Here is a 21,060-nt window from a genome sequence, read left to right on the forward strand (position 1 = left end):
TTACATAGAAAACTGCGAATTGTTAGTTTTGAATTGCGACCAAAGGAGTTATATCACCTCCACCTAATTTTCTGAGTAATTCAATCATATTTTATAATCACCATCCACTTTTGACTTTAATATAACTCTGAACCCGCCCTGCATATCCACAAACATTTCCAACTTACTTTTCAATTAATCAGTAACTCCAAAGTAAGGCACGACCAATGACGCACGGCACACGGCAAGTTCATCGAGGCTATTCACTGGAATTTCCAAACACATGTAAAGTCTAAAATCCAGTAAGTAAGTAAGCAAGTAAGCACCATCAACAGAATAATTAGCAAGTTGCTCATTGATTCAACTTAATACAGTCAGTGTGAAACAACTTATCTTAAACACAGACTAGAGAAACCATGAATGGGATGGGAATACAATTACAAATAACATTTCCATTCGTTTGTGACATACATAGCAAAATAATAATAATATTAATAATAAGCATAATTACACATAGATTCAAAATTGATACAAAACTTAAAAAAAAAAAAAAAATTGCAATGCGTTTCGGAGGACCTCCGCCGAACCCCTGAGACTGGCTCACTGAACCCCTGGGGTTCGGTCGACAACAGGTTAAGAACCACGGACATAAATAAAGAACATGAATACATGCACAGAAGCATAAACATACTCTATGCAGAAAGGCATGTTTATGTACATCCAAGTAAAGGAATTTTTGAATGATTCAAATATTTAAATGTTAGAACATGGAGTTTCACCAGAACAACGATCATTAAAATATGATTATGGTGTTTAGCAACAACTAAAGACCACAGCAAACTGCATGCACAAAGTGTCACGATGCAAGTTAAACACAAAGGAAGTTTCATCAACATGCTCAACAACAAGCATTTTCAAAGAGTTCAAAGGAAGTTGATCAAGTTATTATAATGATGCATCATACAAATGGTGCCAAAATGAAAGAAATATTTTCAATCGTAACCAATAGGAGTGGGTATTGGGAAAAAAGTTAGTTTTAATAAAGAGATACTTTGGTTACAATGGTTCAAGCTTTTTACCTGTTGGTTTGACCACCGCCACACCTTGATTATGAAAGCAAGGAGGGGTGACAGATATAAAAACAGGAACAGGTAAATCAGCTGTGTTCCAGGCTCGATGATACCCAAGAGAAAGCATTAGTGCTTGTGGAGAATAAAACGACTCCAACAAGGAGAGATGTCCGCACAAAATCTGGACAAGTCGAGTTTGTCACAGGGAACAAACTTGAATGACTTTTGTTGTATGTGAGTTATAATTACTGATGGTGGCACATGTTTAATAATTTGTTACCTTCTGGAAGCTTGGAGGAATGCATAAACAGGTTACACTGGAAATGCTGTTCAAACTCCTTGTGCATTTCAACAGGGGCAACATACGTATTTAATCCATAAGTAACAAAAACTTTTTTTTTAAAGCAAAAGGATGTAGGGATGTTACTCCAAAAAGTATGTCAACAAGGTAGTGATGGTCACAATAAATGACCATGTGAAACAATCCTTACATCTCTCTTTGAATAATACTTGGCCCTTTCTGTATTTATTTCCTATTCCTCTGCAAAGGAATGCAGTTTTGCATACCTTTTGTGGAATCCTTTAAAGCTAATAAAATTATGATCAGTTTGCACCTTCCCAATATAAAATGTAATAGATTCGTGTTTAAACCAAGTTCATAGCTTAAACCAGTTTTGAGTTAGTCTGTCAAAAAAGAAGAAGAACAACAACAACAACAAACAACAGTTTTGGGTCTCATTTTTCTAGGTCAGTGATGTGCCAAAGTTTAATGAATGTTATTGGATGGAAAAAATCTCCACATATGACTGGTAGGTAATTTATTGTTACATTTGTGGGGGTAGGTGATGAAATACCATAGTGGAGATAGAACTGTGTGGGGTCGCATGGACCGTGGATGCATAGGAGACAATCTCGAAGTAGTTAAGTAGAAAAAACTGTGAGCTTAGGGTTGTTTATGTGTTCTTCACATGGGGGGGGGGGGGGGGGGAGGAACTGGGGTGAAGACATGCTAATTAGGCAGGGTCTGAAGGTAGATCTCCCCAATATGTGATTGGCCTCCTGTGATTTTTCCCTATGTGCTCTGACAATTATAACAAGCCAGCCATAAAACGCTGCATTAAACCACAACTAGGACTCTAACATTTGCTGATCTACAATTAAACCCCACCTCAAGGTTCGTAACTGGCAGGCCACGCCCGAGCTTCATGGTTGATCGTGGAGACATGGGATGATTCGACGGAGCTCGGCGATTGGTCGAGGTGATGTCGGTGTGACGTCAGAGTGAAGGTTCGAGCAGGAGGAGGAAGAATCACTCTCTGGTGGGCGGTCAGGTTTTCTCGTGTGCGATCGTGAGGAGAACTTTCGGAGCTCGGGTGGACTTTTGCGATCGTGAGGAGGTGTTTGTGGTGGTTCGTGGGTCCACGTTGTGCTTCACCGGACGGCTGAAGGACCCGAGGGAGGACTGCCCTCAAAAAGGACCTCATGTTAATGGCGCCGAGGAGCGGCCATCTTGTGCGCTTCCCGCCTGTGTAGAGGGGTCAATATATGGTTGAACCCCCCAAAAATTGATACAAAAGGTTTTTCAATGGACTCTGGTACCATTTGGGCATGCTAAATAACATACTAAAAATCTAGTAACATCTGACTTCCGGAAAGGGGTCATTTTCAAGATGGCGTCCAAGATGGCCGCCGGGAGCTTAAAATGGCCATATCTCAATTATTATTCAACCTAGAAAGGTGGTTTTGGTGTCTAACCCTAGGTTTTAGGGCCCAAGGAATCCAATTGAATCAATAAAATTACCATCAGTTAATTATTTATTGACAAGTCCAAGATGGCATCCCAAGGTGACATCCTGATCCACTAAAATGGCTCTGTCGAATAGTAGTCAACCTAGAGAGATTTTTTCAGTGTGTATACCTAGGTTTAAGGCACCCAGGAAATCATCAAAATTACTTAAATAAGCACAAAGTAATCAGGTAATCCAGTAAGCCAGGTTTACCAGCCCATTAGGCATTTGTTGTCTTATACAGTTAGTCGCTATTCATCGTCATCCTCCGACTCACCAGCTAATGAACCAAGTGTGTGTTTCAGATTGGAGATAAGAGTGTAATGTGTCTACACCACTGCCACCTGTGACTCCAGTCCACAGTATTCAGTGATCATTACAGACAAAGGTTTGTACAAAGCTTGAGAGGTTATGGTAAGGGACAGACTATTTTATATTGGGGAGGGGGGGGGGGGGGGACTGAAAAGTCTGACAAACAATTTATTTTCATCTCAAAAGGAATAAGAGACAAAGTTGAGAAGCTGAGACAAATTTCTCAGGCAAGAAGGAGGAAGTCCTGTCAAGAGATATCAATAAACAGAGACTGATTGGGATGATAAGTGATGAACTGAGAGAAAGGTATTGCACTGTGGTCAATGCACCTGGAGATGCTGACGTAGATATAGTAAAGGCTGCAGTGGAGGCATCTCTTCTACACACCACTACACTGATTGGAGAAGATACTGATCTCCTTGTCTTACTTCTTTACTATGCACAGGGAGACAGTAAGAGCCTTTATTTCAGATCAGACAAGTCCAAAGCTGATGGCAGTTTTAAAGTGTATGACATCAACCGTCTAAAAGAAATCCTCGGACATGACATGTGTTCTCAGTTGATATTCATCCATGCCATGACTGGTTGTGACACGACTTCTCGGATTTTTGGTGTTGGCAAAAAGACTGCTTTCCAGAAGCTTGTAAAAGGAGACCCTGTCCTTCGGTCTTGTGCCAACACATTCACCATCCCAAACCAGACCACAGAGGTGATCGATGACCTTGGATGCCGAGTAATGGCTATCCTCTTTGGTGGCAAGTGCAAAGATTCCCTTGCAACAATGCGATATAACACCTTCAGCAAGAAGGTTGTCTCTGCTTCGTCTTTTGTAACACCCAAACGTCTGCCCCCAACTGAATCTGCTACCAAACTTCACTGTCGTAGAGCGTACTACCAGATCATGGTGTGGATGGGAAAAGAAGAGGGTATGGATGCCATGAAATGGGGGTGGAGCCTGCAGGATAATCAGTTTGTCCCACTTATGTCAAGAATGAACGCTGCTCCAGACAGTCTCTTGAAGGTCATTCATTGTAACTGCTCCACTGCCTGCAAGACACTCCGCTGCTCTTGTAGACGATATGGACTACCATGTACTACTGCCTGTGGACCGTGCCAACTTGAAGAATGTGACAATCCACATAACACGTTTCTTCCAGAGGAGTCGGAGGATGACGATGAATAGCGACTAACTGTATAAGACAACAAAAGCCTAATGGGCTGGTAAACCTGGCTTACTGGATTACCCGATTACTTTGTGCTTATTTAAGTAATTTTGATGATTTCCTGGGTGCCTTAAACCTAGGTATACACACTGAAAAAATCTCTCTAGGTTGACTACTATTCGACAGAGCCATTTTAGTGGATCAGGATGTCACCTTGGGATGCCATCTTGGACTTGTCAATAAATAATTAACTGATGGTAATTTTATTGATTCAATTGGATTCCTTGGGCCCTAAAACCTAGGGTTAGACACCAAAACCACCTTTCTAGGTTGAATAATAATTGAGATATGGCCATTTTAAGCTCCCGGCATCCATCTTGGACGCCATCTTGAAAATGACCCCTTTCCGGAAGTCAGATGTTACTAGATTTTTAGTATGTTATTTAGCATGCCCAATGGTACCAGAATCCATTGAAAAACCTTTTGTATCAATTTTTTGGGGGTTAGGTGAGTTTTTTTTCGTATATTGACCCTGGTGTTGGGCTAGCGGCTAGGGTGCCGGCTTTAGGATCCTAGGATCCTGGGTTCGAATCCCGGTCAATCGCTGAATTAACGCCAGGGGGGTTGACTCAGCCTGTCATCCTTCCGAGGTCGGCAAATTGAGTACCAGTTCACTGGTAATTCCCTGCTTGTCGTTAAAGGCGGCAAAAAGGGTTGGCGTCAGGAAGGGCATCTGGCCGTAAAACATTGCTTCAAAAAGGGGACCGAAAAACAACAACAACCACAGTTCCCGAAAAAGGCCAACCCCCGCTTGCGGGGAAAAATGGCCTCTAAAGGTGGTTTTTTTTATTTTTTATTGACCCTACTTGTGGGGCTTCAAACTTCGACGACCAGCAAGCTCCTAAAAGTCTCGTCGAGCAAGCTGAGTGCCGGCCGATATTAAAAAAAACATTGCTTTATTTTTATTTAATCTTTCCCCTTGTCTGTTTTTGTCTCTGAGTGGAGATGTCTCACCGTAGGATTTGATTTACCTAACCATAATTTTATTTCCGTGATTAAATTTCATTAAATCCATGATTGTACATTTCATTTGTTGTTGTGTTATTGCGTTTGTGGGTTTCGGATATAAACCCATGAGCTCCGTGCAGGTAAGCACCCCATTGCCTTTTGTCCCGCGCATGCCAAAAAGTACCAATTTTTGGCTTGACCGCCTCAGAGTAAGACCGACCAGCTATCCGCCCAAGGCTGATCTTTATCGGCCGTGGACTTGACATTATACTGTGACTCATACCTTAACCTGGATGACCGTTTGTGGGTCAGCCGCATTTGCTGGCAATCCAGACCTGTGGTGATCTTCACTAAACTCACATCCACATTTAGTCAGCTTCCCTTGTGATTCCGATACAATATCGAGGCACATCTTCATCACACATGACCAATTCGCATGGGTGGATTAGTTTGGGAGCTGGCATGTTTGCATAAGATTATGACACCTCAATGGTCAATTTTTGTGAGATCCATAATTGTATGTTGCAACAAACTTCCGGATTAAACTACAAAGCAACAACGTCAGAATAGTAAAAACTAATGGTCATTAACAATCATACACACGTGTTTACAACACGACAATACATCTGTGGCTCGAGGATTACAATGAATTACTCGGTCCACAAACCTTTCGAATGTTCTTCGTACAAGAGGAATTACTTTGGGTTTCAATTAAAAAAAAACCATGAGCTCGGAAATGTTGCCCAATATGAGCTGCATTGACATGTTGTTGGTGTGATGGTTACCTTACGATCGACAGTGAGCAGCAGATGTGCGCAGCCACGAACAGGAGTGGGAAAGAGGGCATCACGACGCTCGTTTGTGGCCTTTTCCATGTGGGTACAAGCCGTGCCGAAAGACCCGCGCACAAATTCCCATGTGCCGCATGATACGATGAGCTTTTTAAACACCCAGACTGCAATCAGAGCATGTGATTAAATATGACAACCATAAACTGCAATATGTGTGTGTGTACACACACACACACACACACACACACACACACACACACACACACACACACACACACACACACACACACACACACACACACACACACACACACACACACACACACACACACACACCTCGTGGAAGGGCAAGAACACTGAAGAAATCAGGTTGCAACAAAACAAAAAACAGTAGAGAAGGGGGAGGGGGGTTTGGGGGCAACAACAGTGGGGTTGCAGGACAAGATAGAGGGAACCTTGGACAAACAATGGATGTGGGGAGGAAAGTATGCATGGGATGGACAAGATGGACACAGAGGGAAATTCTCAAAAAGGAAAAACTGGAAATTTGAAAGGAGGAGGAGTTGAGGGTGGGGGATTAACGAGGGTGGAGAAGAACATGGTTTTGGATTGGGGATGATCTGAGATGGTTGTGATGAACAGTCAGTGGTCCTGAAGACCAAGATAATTAATTACTTTATTATAGATTTTCTGTAATGTCCTTAATTTTTCAGGTCAGATGAATCATGAGGCTTGAGGATGGGCAAGATTAAATAAATAAAATAAATAATATAAAATCAATTTTAGTTACAACATTGGGTAGTGAATCACACAGCACTGGAATTGTCATTTTAAAACATTGTTGTGAAAAAAGAAGCTAACGTCCTGCTCAATTAATTTCCTAGATCATACTACAGGGGGAGTCAAAAGTAGCGCCCGATTTCTGTTGATTAACAATTATTTATTATTAACAATATTAACAATATTTATTATTAACAATAATTATTAACAACAACATTATTAACAACAATTATTATACCCGACAATTATTAACAACATGACATCCCAGAAAGAATCTGACAGCCGAAAAAACAGAAATCGGGCGCTACTTTTGACTCACCCTGTATATAACGGACTTGGATTCTCTTGCTACCCTTACCCAACCCACACCCCATGCTTCTTGCTTACATTTTCTCTTCCTCAGAATAGCATCTGAAATGACTGTTCTCGCCATTAATGTAGGCTATCATTATGGTAATTGGGGGAAGTGGGAGGAGAAAGAGGTGAAGGAAGGAAAGGGGGGGGGGGGGAGGTTGGGGAGGGTGAAGGAGGTAGACATATACAGTCACGTGAAAAAGTAAGTACACCCCATGTAAAGTTTTGAATTTTTCAACATATTTCAACATACAGCTATTTGATCTTCATTTCAACAATATTGATAGCGAAAGGTGATATAATATAACAAATATCGTGAAACATTTACATTTTGTAGTCCATTGTATAATTTAAATAAACATAAATGCAAATTTCGCATGTAGAAAAAGTAAGTACACCCCGACATTTATCACTACTTCAAATACCTAAAATTAGAATCAGGTGCACCAGCTTAGGTGCAAATGATTAGAACATCGTTCGAGAGGATCTTGGAGGAACCTGTTTTATTTAAACCTCAGACATTTCGTTTGGTTTGCTCTTTGTTGTTGAAGTGTGCAGCATCACCATGCCTAGATCAAAAGAGCTCTCTGAGGCCTTCAGAAAGAAGGTTATAGATGCCTACGAGTCTGGGAAGGGATTTAAAAAGATCTCCAAACAATTTGAAATCAATCATTCGACTGTCCGGAAGATCATCTACAAGTGGAGAAGATTCCAAACAACTGCCAACTTGTTCAGGCAAGGCCGCCCCAGCAAGTTCAGACCGAGAGCAGACCGCAAGATGCTGAAAGAAGTCTCTAAGAACCCCAGAATGTCATCACCGGACCTACAGGTAGCTCTTGCCACTGTTGATGTCAAAGTGCACGAGTCTACCATTAGAAAGAGGCTGCACAAATTTGATCTCCATGGGAGGTGTGCCAGGAGGAAACCTTTGCTGTCCAGAAAGAACATCAGGGCAAGACTAAAGTTTGCCAATGAACACTTTGGCAAAGACCAGCACTTCTGGAACAATGTGCTCTGGAGAGATGAGTCAAAGGTAGAGCTATTTGGCCACAGAACCAGAAGACACGTTTGGCGAAAACCAAAGACAGCATTTGACCAAAAGAACCTGATACCAACTGTAAAGCATGGTGGTGGAAATATTATGGTTTGGGGCAGCTTTGCTGCATCAGGGCATGGGCAGCTCACCATCATAGAATCCACGATGAATTCTTCATTGTACCAGAGGGTGCTTGAGGATAATGTGAGGCCATCTGTCAGAAAGTTGAAGCTCAACCGAAGGTGGACCTTGCAACATGACAATGACTCTAAACATACCAGTAAATCCACCAAGGAATGGCTGAAAAGAAAGAAATGGAGGGTTCTGGAATGACCAAGTCAAAGCGCAGATCTAAATCCCATCGGGATGTTGTGGGGGGATTTGAAACGAGCTGTGCATGCAAGAAACCCCTCAAACATCACACAGCTGAAAGAATTCTGCAAGGAGTGGGCAAAAATTTCTCCCAGTCGATGTCAGAGACTGGTAGACAGTTATAAGAAATGCCTACTTGAGGTTGTTTCTGCCAAAGGGGGCAATACCACCTATTAGAGCCAAGGGTGTACTTACTTTTTCCACATGCGAAATTTGCATTTATGTTTATTTAAATTATACAATGGACTACAAAATGGAAATGAATGATCGTTTTAAGGCCATTTCCCCCCGCTAGAGTGGGGGTTAGCCTTGCGGGCCCCATGACAATCATGGTTCCCTGTTTGAGGCAATGTTTTTATGGCCGGATACCCTTCCTGACGCCAACCCTTGGTCATGCTCTTACGATGCGCAGGGATACATTGTGCCTATTCTGAATCGGGGTACACACCGTGATCATTCATCCCAGCAAGCTGGTACTCAATTTGCCGACCTCGGAAGGATGACAGGCTGAGTCAACCCCCCTGGCGTTAATTCAGCGATCGACCGGGATTCAAACCCAGGACCCCAAGCCGGCACCCTAACCGCTAAGCCAACGCCAGGCTAACTACAAAACTATGACGATATGGTTGTAAATGTAAATGTAAATTTACTTGTCTGAGTAAACTTACACGACTACAAAATGTAAATGTTTCATGATATTTGTTATATTATATCACCTTTATCTATCAATATGGTTGAAATGAAGATCAAATAGCTCTATGTTGAAAAAGTCAAAACTTTATATGGGGTGTATTTACTTTTTCACGTGACTGTAAATATGGCCTTAACCCGTTTTACATTCTCGGTAAGGATTTCATAATATTTCCCTGGATCAAGGTCAATGTTTAGTGCGGTCATCCTTCATATCACTTATGGGGAGATTATGCTCTCCAATTTAGTGTTCAAAGACATCTTTGTCTTATGTGTTCATAATTTTGTGTATCAAAATCCTTATCGGAAAACATAGGGACAATACACCTGGTGCTCACCTGGTAGAATAAACAGTATACTGCACTGACTAAAGGTATTTTAAACCAATTTCAATGCTTGCTAGAAGACAGGGCAGCATGTAGAATCCTACTAACATAATCATAAGACTTTAAAAAAAACAAAAAAAATGCCTATTTTGGAAGGAAACCCCCTTCCCCCACCCACCCTGTGTACCTCCCCAGACCTCAATTTTTCCCAATGCCTTGGGCAAACATTGGTACATCACGGATGATTAAGGTTGTGGTCAAGTTTCATCAGAATTGCGTGTGTAGTTTCTGAGGAAAAAGCAAACTGATTTTGGGGAGCAACCCCCCCCCCACCCCCCCACCCCATATACTTCTAAAGGGGCAGATGTTTTTTTTAATGCCATGAAAAACTTTGGTGCATCACGGGTGGTTAAGGTTGTGGTGAGGTTTCATCGAAATTGTGTGTGTAGTTTCAGAGAAGAAAGCAAATATCTATTTTGTGGGGGTCAAAGTTTCAAGTGTTTATGGACTGACGGACTAACGGACTGATGACACGCCATCGCATGAGCTCCCCTGAACCTCATTACAGATGAGCTAAAAAAAAAAAAAATCAGAAACTTCATATATCTGATGTACGACTTGATGGGAGCGAAGAATTATATTTATGACATCTGTCACGTAGTCTGGTGGCCACATTGGATTGAAAACAAAACCATTACAAAAAAAAAAAAATCTTCTCCACTACCGCTTAACAGATCGATACAAAACTTCATACATAATGCCATGAACAAACTTTGGTACATCCATGGGGAATAGCCATGGGGAATATAGTTTGAATTTATTTTTAAATAATTGCCTTCATTGATGCAATTTCACCTTAACACGCATAGTGGTGGTTAAATACCCCAATAATTAATCAATAAATCTATAGATAATGGCAATGTATGTGACATAATAGAGTGAATGGGTGATACGGGTATACAATCCATAATAGCAGTGGGACATAATAGTAGCTTGTTCAGTTAACAATGGTATTTTTGTTCAGAATGAGCATGCAAAGCAAGTTATCGCTTCTATCATTCTATCTCCGAGTACCGTTTTAGTTATCGCTTCTTTACACGTGTGGAGATTCTCCATATTTGTGTCTCGTGAGTAATAAATCCTTTATTTCTGAAGACCACATGCCTACCTTAAGATCACATGAGATTGCAATCTCAATTGGTTGTGCTAATCAGTCGTCCGTATGACCCACAAATCATGGTATGTACGGGTCAGCCTGCTTGGGTGTTAACTCCACCGCCCGGTGGCCCATGCACATGGCTATTTTACAAGCAAAGCAAAAGAGAATAGCATACTACAGGAGATAACAATGAATGTCGCACATACAGGCCACAGGGATTGGAAGTAGTTGTATAATCCAGAGGTGTTGCCAGACAATTACAACGCCAGTAGCCCAGAGAAGAGCCACAAAATAGACGTCACTGCTGCTCCGCCGCTTCCTGCTATTCCCGTTCAATGAGATGGGTGGGCGAGGAGGCAGTGACTTGGTCGAATCTTTTGGAAATGACTCAATCGGTGGTTTCGCAACAGATGCAAAAGATACTTTTGGGAGCGTTTTGGAGACATCTGTAGTGGCTCTGAGATCTTGGGACTCAGTAGTGTTGGTTGAGACACTTGGGTCAGTAGTTGTGGAAAAACTTCCTCGTTGTTTGGCAGTTTCTTCAGAGGTGGTTATTGACGTTTCAGTCTCATCTACAAGTCACAAACAGGAAACACAGTACAATGATAGAGGGTCGTATACATAATCAAAGGTACATACGATAATCGGTTACATACCACTTGCATTGATATAGGTGAGTAATAATATACATAGTAAAAGGGTACACAGGGTGTGTACCTATTACCCTATATACCCAACGTACCTATTACCACTTTTACCAAGCACCACCACAGGGTGCATCAAACACCCCGTTTTTAAAAAATATTCTTATATTGATCTAGTCATACTTTCTTTGTTACACTAACCCTATACAGTATAGTATTTCTGTAAAATATTTCAGATTTTCGATTTTGTTTAGGAATGCTATATAGGGCTAGAGGGTCGTATACGTCACTGCTTCTCACTGCTGCGTGGGATGCTATATAGGGCTAGAGGGTCGTATACGTCACTGCTGCTCACTGCTGCGTGGGATGCTATATAGGGCTAGAGGGTCGTATACGTCACTGCTGCTCACTGCTGCGTGGGATGCTATATAGGGCTAGAGGGTCGTATACGTCACTGCTGCTCACTGCTGCGTGGGATGCTATATAGGGCTAGAGGGTCGTATACGTCACTGCTGCTCACTGCTGCGTGGGATGCTATATAGGGCTAGAGGGTCGTATACGTCACTGCTGCTCACTGCTGCGTGGGATGCTATATAGGGCTAGAGGGTCGTATACGTCACTGCTGCTCACTGCTGCGTGGGATGCTATATAGGGCTAGAGGGTCGTATACGTCACTGCTGCTCACTGCTGCGTGGGATGCTATATAGGGCTAGAGGGTCGTATACGTCACTGCTGCTCACTGCTGCGTGGGATGCTATATAGGGCTAGAGGGTCGTATACGTCACTGCTGCTCACTGCTGCGTGGGATGCTATATAGGGCTAGAGGGTCGTATACGTCACTGCTGCTCACTGCTGCGTGGGATGCTATATAGGGCTAGAGGGTCGTATACGTCACTGCTGCTCACTGCTGCGTGGGATGCTATATAGGGCTCATGTAACAAAAAAAAAGCATGACGATCAATATGAGAATTTAAAAAAAAACTGGAGTGTTTGATGAACCCGAACCACTGCCTTTCGGGTGAGTGAGGTACCCGTCAGCCAAACAAATATGGCTGCTTTGTGTCCGAGAAGTCAAAGAAACGTGAAATTGCCAAGACCTTTTGTTGCTTTGTTTTGTTCTTGTCAGAGTTCAACCTTAAATTTATTTTTGCATTCCGCCAGTTAGTGTTCCCCTGTCCGGAATTTTTCGTTTCTTCGACGGGGACTCCCATCTGTAGATGGCCATTCTGATGCATTGTTGATGTGTGTTCGTGGGGGACTTCCCTCCAGCCAACCCGACAAGAGCGCGGTATTGATCATTGTGGATGTTGGAGGGGTGGGAAGGGGAGTGGGGGGGGGGGGGGGGGGGGGAAAGAATCTCCCTGTGGCATTCTCTTGAGGGGACTTTATTCAGACATTTTCTGCGGTCGGTGAATGGCTTCATTGTGCTGTTGTCTTTTTCCGAGGCTTGAAACGTGCTTTGGCATCAAATGTGTTGGTTTGGCCTCTCCATGTCCAGATCCTGGTGGAGCGATACAGCGCGTTATTCCCGGGATGTTCATGCTCGGGTGCAAAGGCTTTATGGCTGGGGTTTGAGCCCGTTTACAACCCTCTTAGAATTGTGGAGTGTAGGCTTCAATGGTTCTTGATCTGATCCAGTTGCACCCACCCAGAAATTGTTCCCTGCTACCAGTAGATTAAAAAGTATTGTGTAACCATGACGATTGTACATTAATGGTTTAAAAGACGAGCAGTGGTCAAGCTGGATTGGTGGTTTGACCATTGACCCTTGCCAAGCATCCCATGACATGTTGTCATAATGAACAAATAAGCAGCTTCTTAACAACGACTACCTTAAATAAGTTAAAATTTAAATAAGTTAACTTACAACTTATTAAATAAGTAAAAAATATGAAAAAACATTCGATCTAATCTTGATCTATTTCCTCATTTATTGCATTTAAGAAAAGTACACCATGAAGGAGTATATGAACCCCTTAAGTCACTAAACTATTGCTGTATTTTGAAACCAGAAAGCAATTGGGATCTTTATAAACCTGCTTTCTCACAGGACAGCATCCTAAACCTGCCATCCTAAACCTTTATAAACTTGCTTTCTCACAGGACAGCATCCTAAACCTTTATAAACCTGCTTTCTCACAGGACAGCATCCTAAACCTGCCATCCTAAACCTTTATAAACCTGCTTTCTCACAGGACAGCATCCTAAACCTGCCATCCTAAACCTTTATAAACCTGCTTTCTCACAGGACAGCATCCTAAACCTTTATAAACCTGCTTTCTCACAGGACAGCATCCTAAACCTGCCATCCTAAACCTTTATAAACCTGCTTTCTCACAGGACAGCATCCTAAACCTGCCATCCTAAACCTTTATAAACCTGCTTTCTCACAGGACAGCATCCTAAACCTTTATAAACCTGCTTTCTCACAGGACAGCATCCTAAACCTGCCATCCTAAACCTTTATAAACCTGCTTTCTCACAGGACAGCATCCTAAACCTGCCATCCTAAACCTTTATAAACCTGCTTTCTCACAGGACCGCATCCTAAACCTGCCATCCTAAACCTTTATAAACCTGCTTTCTCACAGGACAGCATCCTAAACCTGCCATCCTAAACCTTTATAAACCTGCTTTCTCACAGGACAGCATCCTAAACCTGCCATCCTAAACCTTTATAAACCTGCTTTCTCACAGGACAGCATCCTAAATTGCCATCCTAAACCTTTATAAACCTGCTTTCTCACAGGACAGCATCCTAAATTGCCATCCTAAACCTTTATAAACCTGCTTTCTCACAGGACAGCATCCTAAACCTGCCATCCTAAACCTTTATAAACCTGCTTTCTCACAGGACAGCATCCTAAACCTGCCATCCTAAACCTTTATAAACCTGCTTTCTCACAGGACAGCATCCTAAACCTGCCATCCTAAACCTTTATAAACCTGCTTTCTCACAGGACAGCATCCTAAACCTTTATAAACCTGCTTTCTCACAGGACAGCATCCTAAACCTGCCATCCTAAACCTTTATAAACCTGCTTTCTCACAGGACAGCATCCTAAACCTGCCATCCTAAACCTTTATAAACCTGCTTTCTCACAGGACCGCATCCTAAACCTGCCATCCTAAACCTTTATAAACCTGCTTTCTCACAGGACAGCATCCTAAACCTGCCATCCTAAACCTTTATAAACCTGCTTTCTCACAGGACAGCATCCTAAACCTGCCATCCTAAACCTTTATAAACCTGCTTTCTCACAGGACAGCATCCTAAATTGCCATCCTAAACCTTTATAAACCTGCTTTCTCACAGGACAGCATCCTAAATTGCCATCCTAAACCTTTATAAACCTGCTTTCTCACAGGACAGCATCCTAAACCTGCCATCCTAAACCTTTATAAACCTGCTTTCTCACAGGACAGCATCCTAAACCTGCCATCCTAAACCTTTATAAACCTGCTTTCTCACAGGACAGCATCCTAAATTGCCATCCTAAACCTTTATAAACCTGCTTTCTCACAGGACAGCATCCTAAACCTGCCATCCTAAACCTTTATAAACCTGCTTTCTCACAGGACAGCATCCTAAACCTGCCATCCTAAACCTTTATAAACCTGCTTTCTCACAGGACAGCATCCTAAATTGCCATCCTAAACCTTTATAAACCTGCTTTCTCACAGGACCGCATCCTAAACCTGCCATCCTAAACCTTTATAAACTTGCTTTCTCACAGGACAGCATCCTAAACCTGCCATCCTAAACCTTTATAAACTTGCTTTCTCACAGGACAGCATCCTAAACCTGCCATCCTAAACCTTTATAAACTTGCTTTCTCACAGGACAGCATCCTAAATTGCCATCCTAAACCTTTATAAACCTGCTTTCTCACAGGACAGCATCCTAAACCTGCCATCCTAAACCTTTATAAACTTGCTTTCTCACAGGACAGCATCCTAAATTGCCATCCTAAACCTTTATAAACCTGCTTTCTCACAGGACAGCATCCTAAACCTGCCATCCTAAACCTTTATAAACTTGCTTTCTCACAGGACAGCATCCTAAATTGCCATCCTAAACCTTTATAAACCTGCTTTCTCACAGGACAGCATCCTAAACCTGCCATCCTAAACCTTTATAAACCTGCTTTCTCACAGGACAGCATCCTAAACCTGCCATCCTAAACCTTTATAAACCTGCTTTCTCACAGGACAGCATCCTAAACCTGCCATCCTAAACCTTTATAAACTTGCTTTCTCACAGGACAGCATCCTAAACCTGCCATCCTAAACCTTTATAAACCTGCTTTCTCACAGGACAGCATCCTAAATTGCCATATACACCAATAAAATCAGAGGCCCACACCTAATCCCTCCAAATGCAATGTATGCATCGTGGACTTGCCTCGCACAGCAGGTCGATGCCATTCATGAAGGGCCCCAACTGCAAGCAGCATGAGAACGACAAGTCCGAGTCCCGCACGCCAAGATCCAGTCAGTGATGCTGCAAAAGAAACAGACATGTTTTAGCTTTAAAACAGAACCCATACTTCCTTCAGCTTAAAAAAAAAAACAAGGAGCTGATACTCTAGGAGTCCAAGTCCCCCACCTTTAGGGAGGTATGAAGAATAAATCTGTGCAATATGAAAACTAAACATTTGAACGGTTATTTAAATATCTCGTACACAAACCAAGTTACCGAGATGGTTACCATGGCAACATAATTCAGCCAATTACAGCCGTGATCTAATGAGGTTGAGACAATGTCACGAGCCACGAGGAATAGATTTCTGCAATGTGAAAGCTAAATGTTCAACATGTATTTAAATATCGCGCACACAAAAGTACATGGACATATGATCGGTCAGTCGTACGGGCCTCATTTTAAAGTTCTCTGTCTCGGACTTATAAACATGCACTACACTAAAGGGCTGGCAGGGTGGCTTATAGGTACACACTCTCGCCTCTAAGTTGCCTAGCCTGGGTTTGAATCCCGACCCAGCTACAAACTGTCTTCCCGGTGTTTCAAAGGCAGGGTGATCCATGAATGTGTGCACTATCACTCAGATGGACGATAAACTGTGCGTCCTGTCCGCTGGCATTAGGTGGTGGATGTTAAATACCCACACGGTGTCCTTGACAAGAGTAGGCGAGCTATCGGCAGCATTCTGAACAAATTACAAATTGCTGCCCGAACTATTGCTGGGAAGGCAATGGCAAACTACCCACCATAACCCTTGCCAAGAACTGCTGGGGTAGCACCGACACTCTGTAACAGAGTATGGTACATCACAATCAGATTCAGAGAATACCTAAACGAGTTCTTATACACACCAATAATTCGTTTAATTTTCCATGTTTCTTATGGGGTTTCCAGTAAGATTTGCCTGTGTCACAAAAATTTGACCACCATTGTGCATGCGTGCCTGACATTGGGTTGAGGTTGTTGGGATTATCCATTATGCAACAAAAGGTACAGCAAAGAAACAAATTTCTTCAAGGAACACTTCACTGATTCAAGATTAAAAGAGAAAAGGTTTCATTCATGATCCACAAACTTGCTAAACTTGGCTGTGCCATTTTAAGAGAATGGGCGTACGTACACACGTGTACACACACACACACACACACACACACACACACACACACACACACACACACACACACACACACACACACACACACACACACACACACACACACACACACACATACACACATACACACACACACACACACGTGTACACACACACACACACCTATAAATTTTTTTTAAAGGCCATCAAAAACAGATCCTTCAGTTGATATGGGTGATATCATATGGTACTTGTTTACTACCTTTATGGTTAAGGGAAGAGCAAGACAGCCGACTGATGAAAAGGTTTGCAGACGGAGAAAAGGGGACACAGAGGGGATTAGGTTTGGGAAGAATTACAAGGGAATGGGTTAAAATAAATATCAGAAAACGGCCCTAGTAGCTATGACATTAAATAGGACTAGCTGGAAGGAAGTATACGTAATACCACGATAATGTATGGTAAAAATACGATAGAAAAATAAAATAAATCCTTTTATTCTTGCACCGCTATAAATAGCTTAATTGAGGCAGTATTATAAATCTCACTTAGGTTGGGATTAATTTGAAGCAACTTTTTGCAATTTTTGGTCTCCGAGGAGCATTTCCATATTTCAGGAGGGAACAGACAAGACGTGTGTGTGTGTGTGTGTGTGTGTGTGTGTGTGTGTGTGTGTGTGTGTGTGTGTGTGTGTGTGTGTGTGTATACAGTATATATATATACGGGGCTCGTAAGGTCCGCAGGATCCTCAGCCTTAACTGAAAAGGCACGATCACTGTGGCTGTCCACTTTGGTTCGAACCAATGCAATAGGTCTAGCGGAACCTCCCTGCTTCTCCTCCCTTTGCAATTTCCAACAATTCGACTTCAGATGTCCCCTCTGTTTACAGTAATAACACGTGGGGGCCGGTCCTCGGCGAGATGCCCGACTCGACCACTCAAACTGTCTACCCAGAGATGGCTGCACCAATGGACCCCTATGGTCTGTCCACTCCCCCTCTGACTGGTCCTCACTAACCCCCTTCTTGTTATCCCAGGCAGTACCATAATGAGGAAAACCAAGGCCTCTCTTATGGGTAAGTTCATAATCATCTGCACCAGCAGCAGCTTTTTAAAACTCACCAACCTTATGATCCGTAAGGTGTGTCCTAATGTCCAAGGGGATACTGTTCCTAAACTCTTCCATCAAGATAACCTCCCTGAGATTACCATAGGTCCTATCCACTTGTAGAGAACGATACCACCAATCAAAACTCATTTCCTTCTCCCTCGCAAATTCAACAAATGTCTGCCCGGGCTGTCTTTTTAAGGTTCGGAACTTCTGCCGGTATGCTTCTGGAACTTGCTCATAGGCTGACAACACAGCCTTTATAACAGCCTCATAGTTCTCTGACAGATCCTCCGACAAAGCTGAATACACTTCCTGGGCTCTCCCTGTGAACCCACTTTGTAGTAGCAGGGTCCAGTAATGTACGGGCCACTGAAGATGTTTTGCTATCTTTTCAAAAGACAGAAAAAACGTTTCCACCTCCTCCTCCTCGTTAAACTTGGGAACAAGCATGGGCCGACTGGCCATAGGGCATTTGGGCAATGCCCGGTGGGCTGGGACCGCTGAGTAAAAAATGGGCCGCTGGGCTGGATAAAAAAACTGCTGAAAATTTTTTTGTCACGGAAAACTTCTGCCTCCATCCCCGGGGATTCCCCGCTAAATATCAAAAGGTCAAAAGGTCATTATAATTACTAGCAACGGTACCCGCCCTGTAACACGTACCAGAGAAAACAAATCGTTTGCGCAATGGGCTCTCCAATATTCGATGTGTTCACGGTTTGAATTACGTGACGTAACGTTTGTGGCGATGTTTGTGACTTTTGTGTTCACGGTCATGTTTGATGTGACGGTGTGAACGTAATTTCGTAATGTTTTTCGGTTTAAATTTCGTAATCGTTTAATGAGCGTAAAAATAATGTTTAATGATCATTAGATGAATGAATGAATGAATGTTATGAATAATGCCATGGTGTCACGTTGGCAGCAGTGACAAAATAAAAATGTTTGCCAAGAACTTCAAAGAGAGAAAAGGAACTTTTATCAGCAATGTCATGTATCCTGAAGTTCTAAGCTGAAGAAGCGGTACAAAATCATTCAATTTTTTTTCCTAAAGAAAAGCGTCCAGTTGATATCACTAATCACGATTTGAAACACGATGGAATAATATTTACCGATATGAACAGTGATGTGGTTTTTTTATTGAAATTCTAAAAATACTGTTTAGATTTTGATGATTTGCGTGTGATATTTAACGGATGTTTATATAAATCGCGCCTCCTAATTGAAGCCCGCCCTTAGGGCGGGTGCCGTTGGTCGTCATATATAATGGTGACACAACAATTTTTACCGCTTTGCTTTGAAGAACGGGAATGAAGGTGGAGGAGCGTGTTAATATGTCTGGTTGAAGGCTGTGGGCTGTGAGGTGAGGGGGTTTTAAGCCAGATTTTAGTCTTACGGCCGCCATATTGGTGCTCACTGTCACTGCGATGCGAAGCGAAAGACGCCTCAGAGCTGGTACATTCACAATCGCTATGTCGTATGTACTCCCGATACGTGTTTCCTTCATTGTAAAAACTACCAAATCAACAGTAAAAAGGAATTTGAGCCGACAGGCCAAGTAAGTTTAGATAGGTCTGCTGACGACTGATCTAGTATTGACAACAATGTCGCGAACTGACTTACGATGCTAATTTTTTTTATTATTATGTCAGCATCTGCATCTGTAACCGACAATGGATAAAGCAAACCAGAAGAGAAGAAACGGAGGTGCTGAGAAGGAACGTGATCGAAAGAAAAAGAAACTGTCAGATAGTGCTTCAAAGTGCAGAAACATTTTGGATCTGTTCAAGAGTACTAATACTGGGCCTGGTGAAGTCAGTGAACACGGGGATAAGGATACTGAATCGGTAGCTGGACCATCAGCAGCTGAATTGGTAGATGATCAATTGGCAGCTGAATCGGCAGAATTAGTGCAAATTGGTGAACACGAACAGGTGTGGTCAGCTGAGGGAGATGTACCTGCTGCAGCTGCTACACTTGCAGAGGAGGGATACCCCTCGATTAACTACATTAAGAAACCATGTAGAGATGAAGATTGTTTGCTGTTTTGGAATTACCACCCTAATCAAAAAACTGACAACCGAGTGGTCAAGAGGTGTTTCATGCGAAAAGATGGTACAAACAGATGGTGGTTTTTTTTTTTTTTTTGTATACAAGATCGAGGCTCGTGAAAGAGCGAACATTAATCACACAGAAAGACAAACCGACACATAAAACATATAACATCGGGAGCGGTAGACAAGATGGGGAGAGAGGGGGAAGGACACAAACACAACATTTGAGAGCAGGGACCGAGAGACATGGAGACATCGAGAGATCTGAGAGAGGGCGAGGGCTTTGGGGGGGGTGGCATGGGAAGGGGGCGGTGGGAGAGGTATAAAACATATGGACACTGCCAGGACTTCCAGGAAAGAAGTTGGAATTTCAAACAAGGTGGATCTGGGGTGAATTAGCGGGGGTAGAAAAGATCAAGGTTTTGGATGGGGGAAGATAAGAGATGGTGGTGAACAGCTGTTTTAAAGACCTGGAGGGAGGAGTGGGATTGAAGGGAGTGAGGGAGTTTGTACCAGAGGCGGGAGAAAAGAGGAATGAAAGAGTGAAGGTGAGCAGAGAGCCGAGATTTCGGCAGTTTAACCATCAGAGGGTTGCTGGCAGATCTTGTGCGACCTGTAGGAATATTTGGGGGACAGAGCACAGAGAGAGCTGGGGGTGCAAGGCCGGAGAGGAGTCGGTAGAAGACAGAAAGACCACCTACCTGCCTGCGGTGAGTGAGTGAAAGGCCCTCAGAGATAGCTTCATCGCGGGAGATTCCAATAATTCTGAAAGCTTTGGTTTCAACAGCGTGAAGCCGAGCTAGGTGTGAGGCAGGAGCACCGGCCCATAGGGGAGAACAGTATTCCATTGAG

General features: G+C 42.8%; 1 protein-coding gene across 2 annotated transcripts in view; it reads right to left on the reverse strand.

The window, feature by feature from the left end:
* The window catches only part of TMEM245 (transmembrane protein 245), an 83,369-nt gene that overhangs the window by 31,840 nt on the left and 30,469 nt on the right, over positions 1-21,060 (reverse strand). The window contains exons 3-6 of one of the 2 annotated variants that reach the window (XM_068126956.2): positions 15,877-15,975; positions 11,034-11,399; positions 6,105-6,274; positions 1,059-1,082 (exon numbers count right to left, since the gene is read on the reverse strand). In XM_068126956.2, coding sequence (XP_067983057.2) covers positions 1,059-1,082; positions 6,105-6,274; positions 11,034-11,399; positions 15,877-15,975 — 659 coding nt within the window. The remainder of the gene's footprint in view (positions 1-1,058; positions 1,083-6,104; positions 6,275-11,033; positions 11,400-15,876; positions 15,976-21,060) is intronic. The other variant, XM_068126957.2, reaches the window with a different exon arrangement.

The sequence above is a fragment of the Myxine glutinosa genome, chromosome 10 (genome assembly GCF_964187855.1).
Source record: "Myxine glutinosa chromosome 10, kmMyxGlut1.1, whole genome shotgun sequence".
NCBI lineage: Eukaryota > Metazoa > Chordata > Myxini > Myxiniformes > Myxinidae > Myxine > Myxine glutinosa.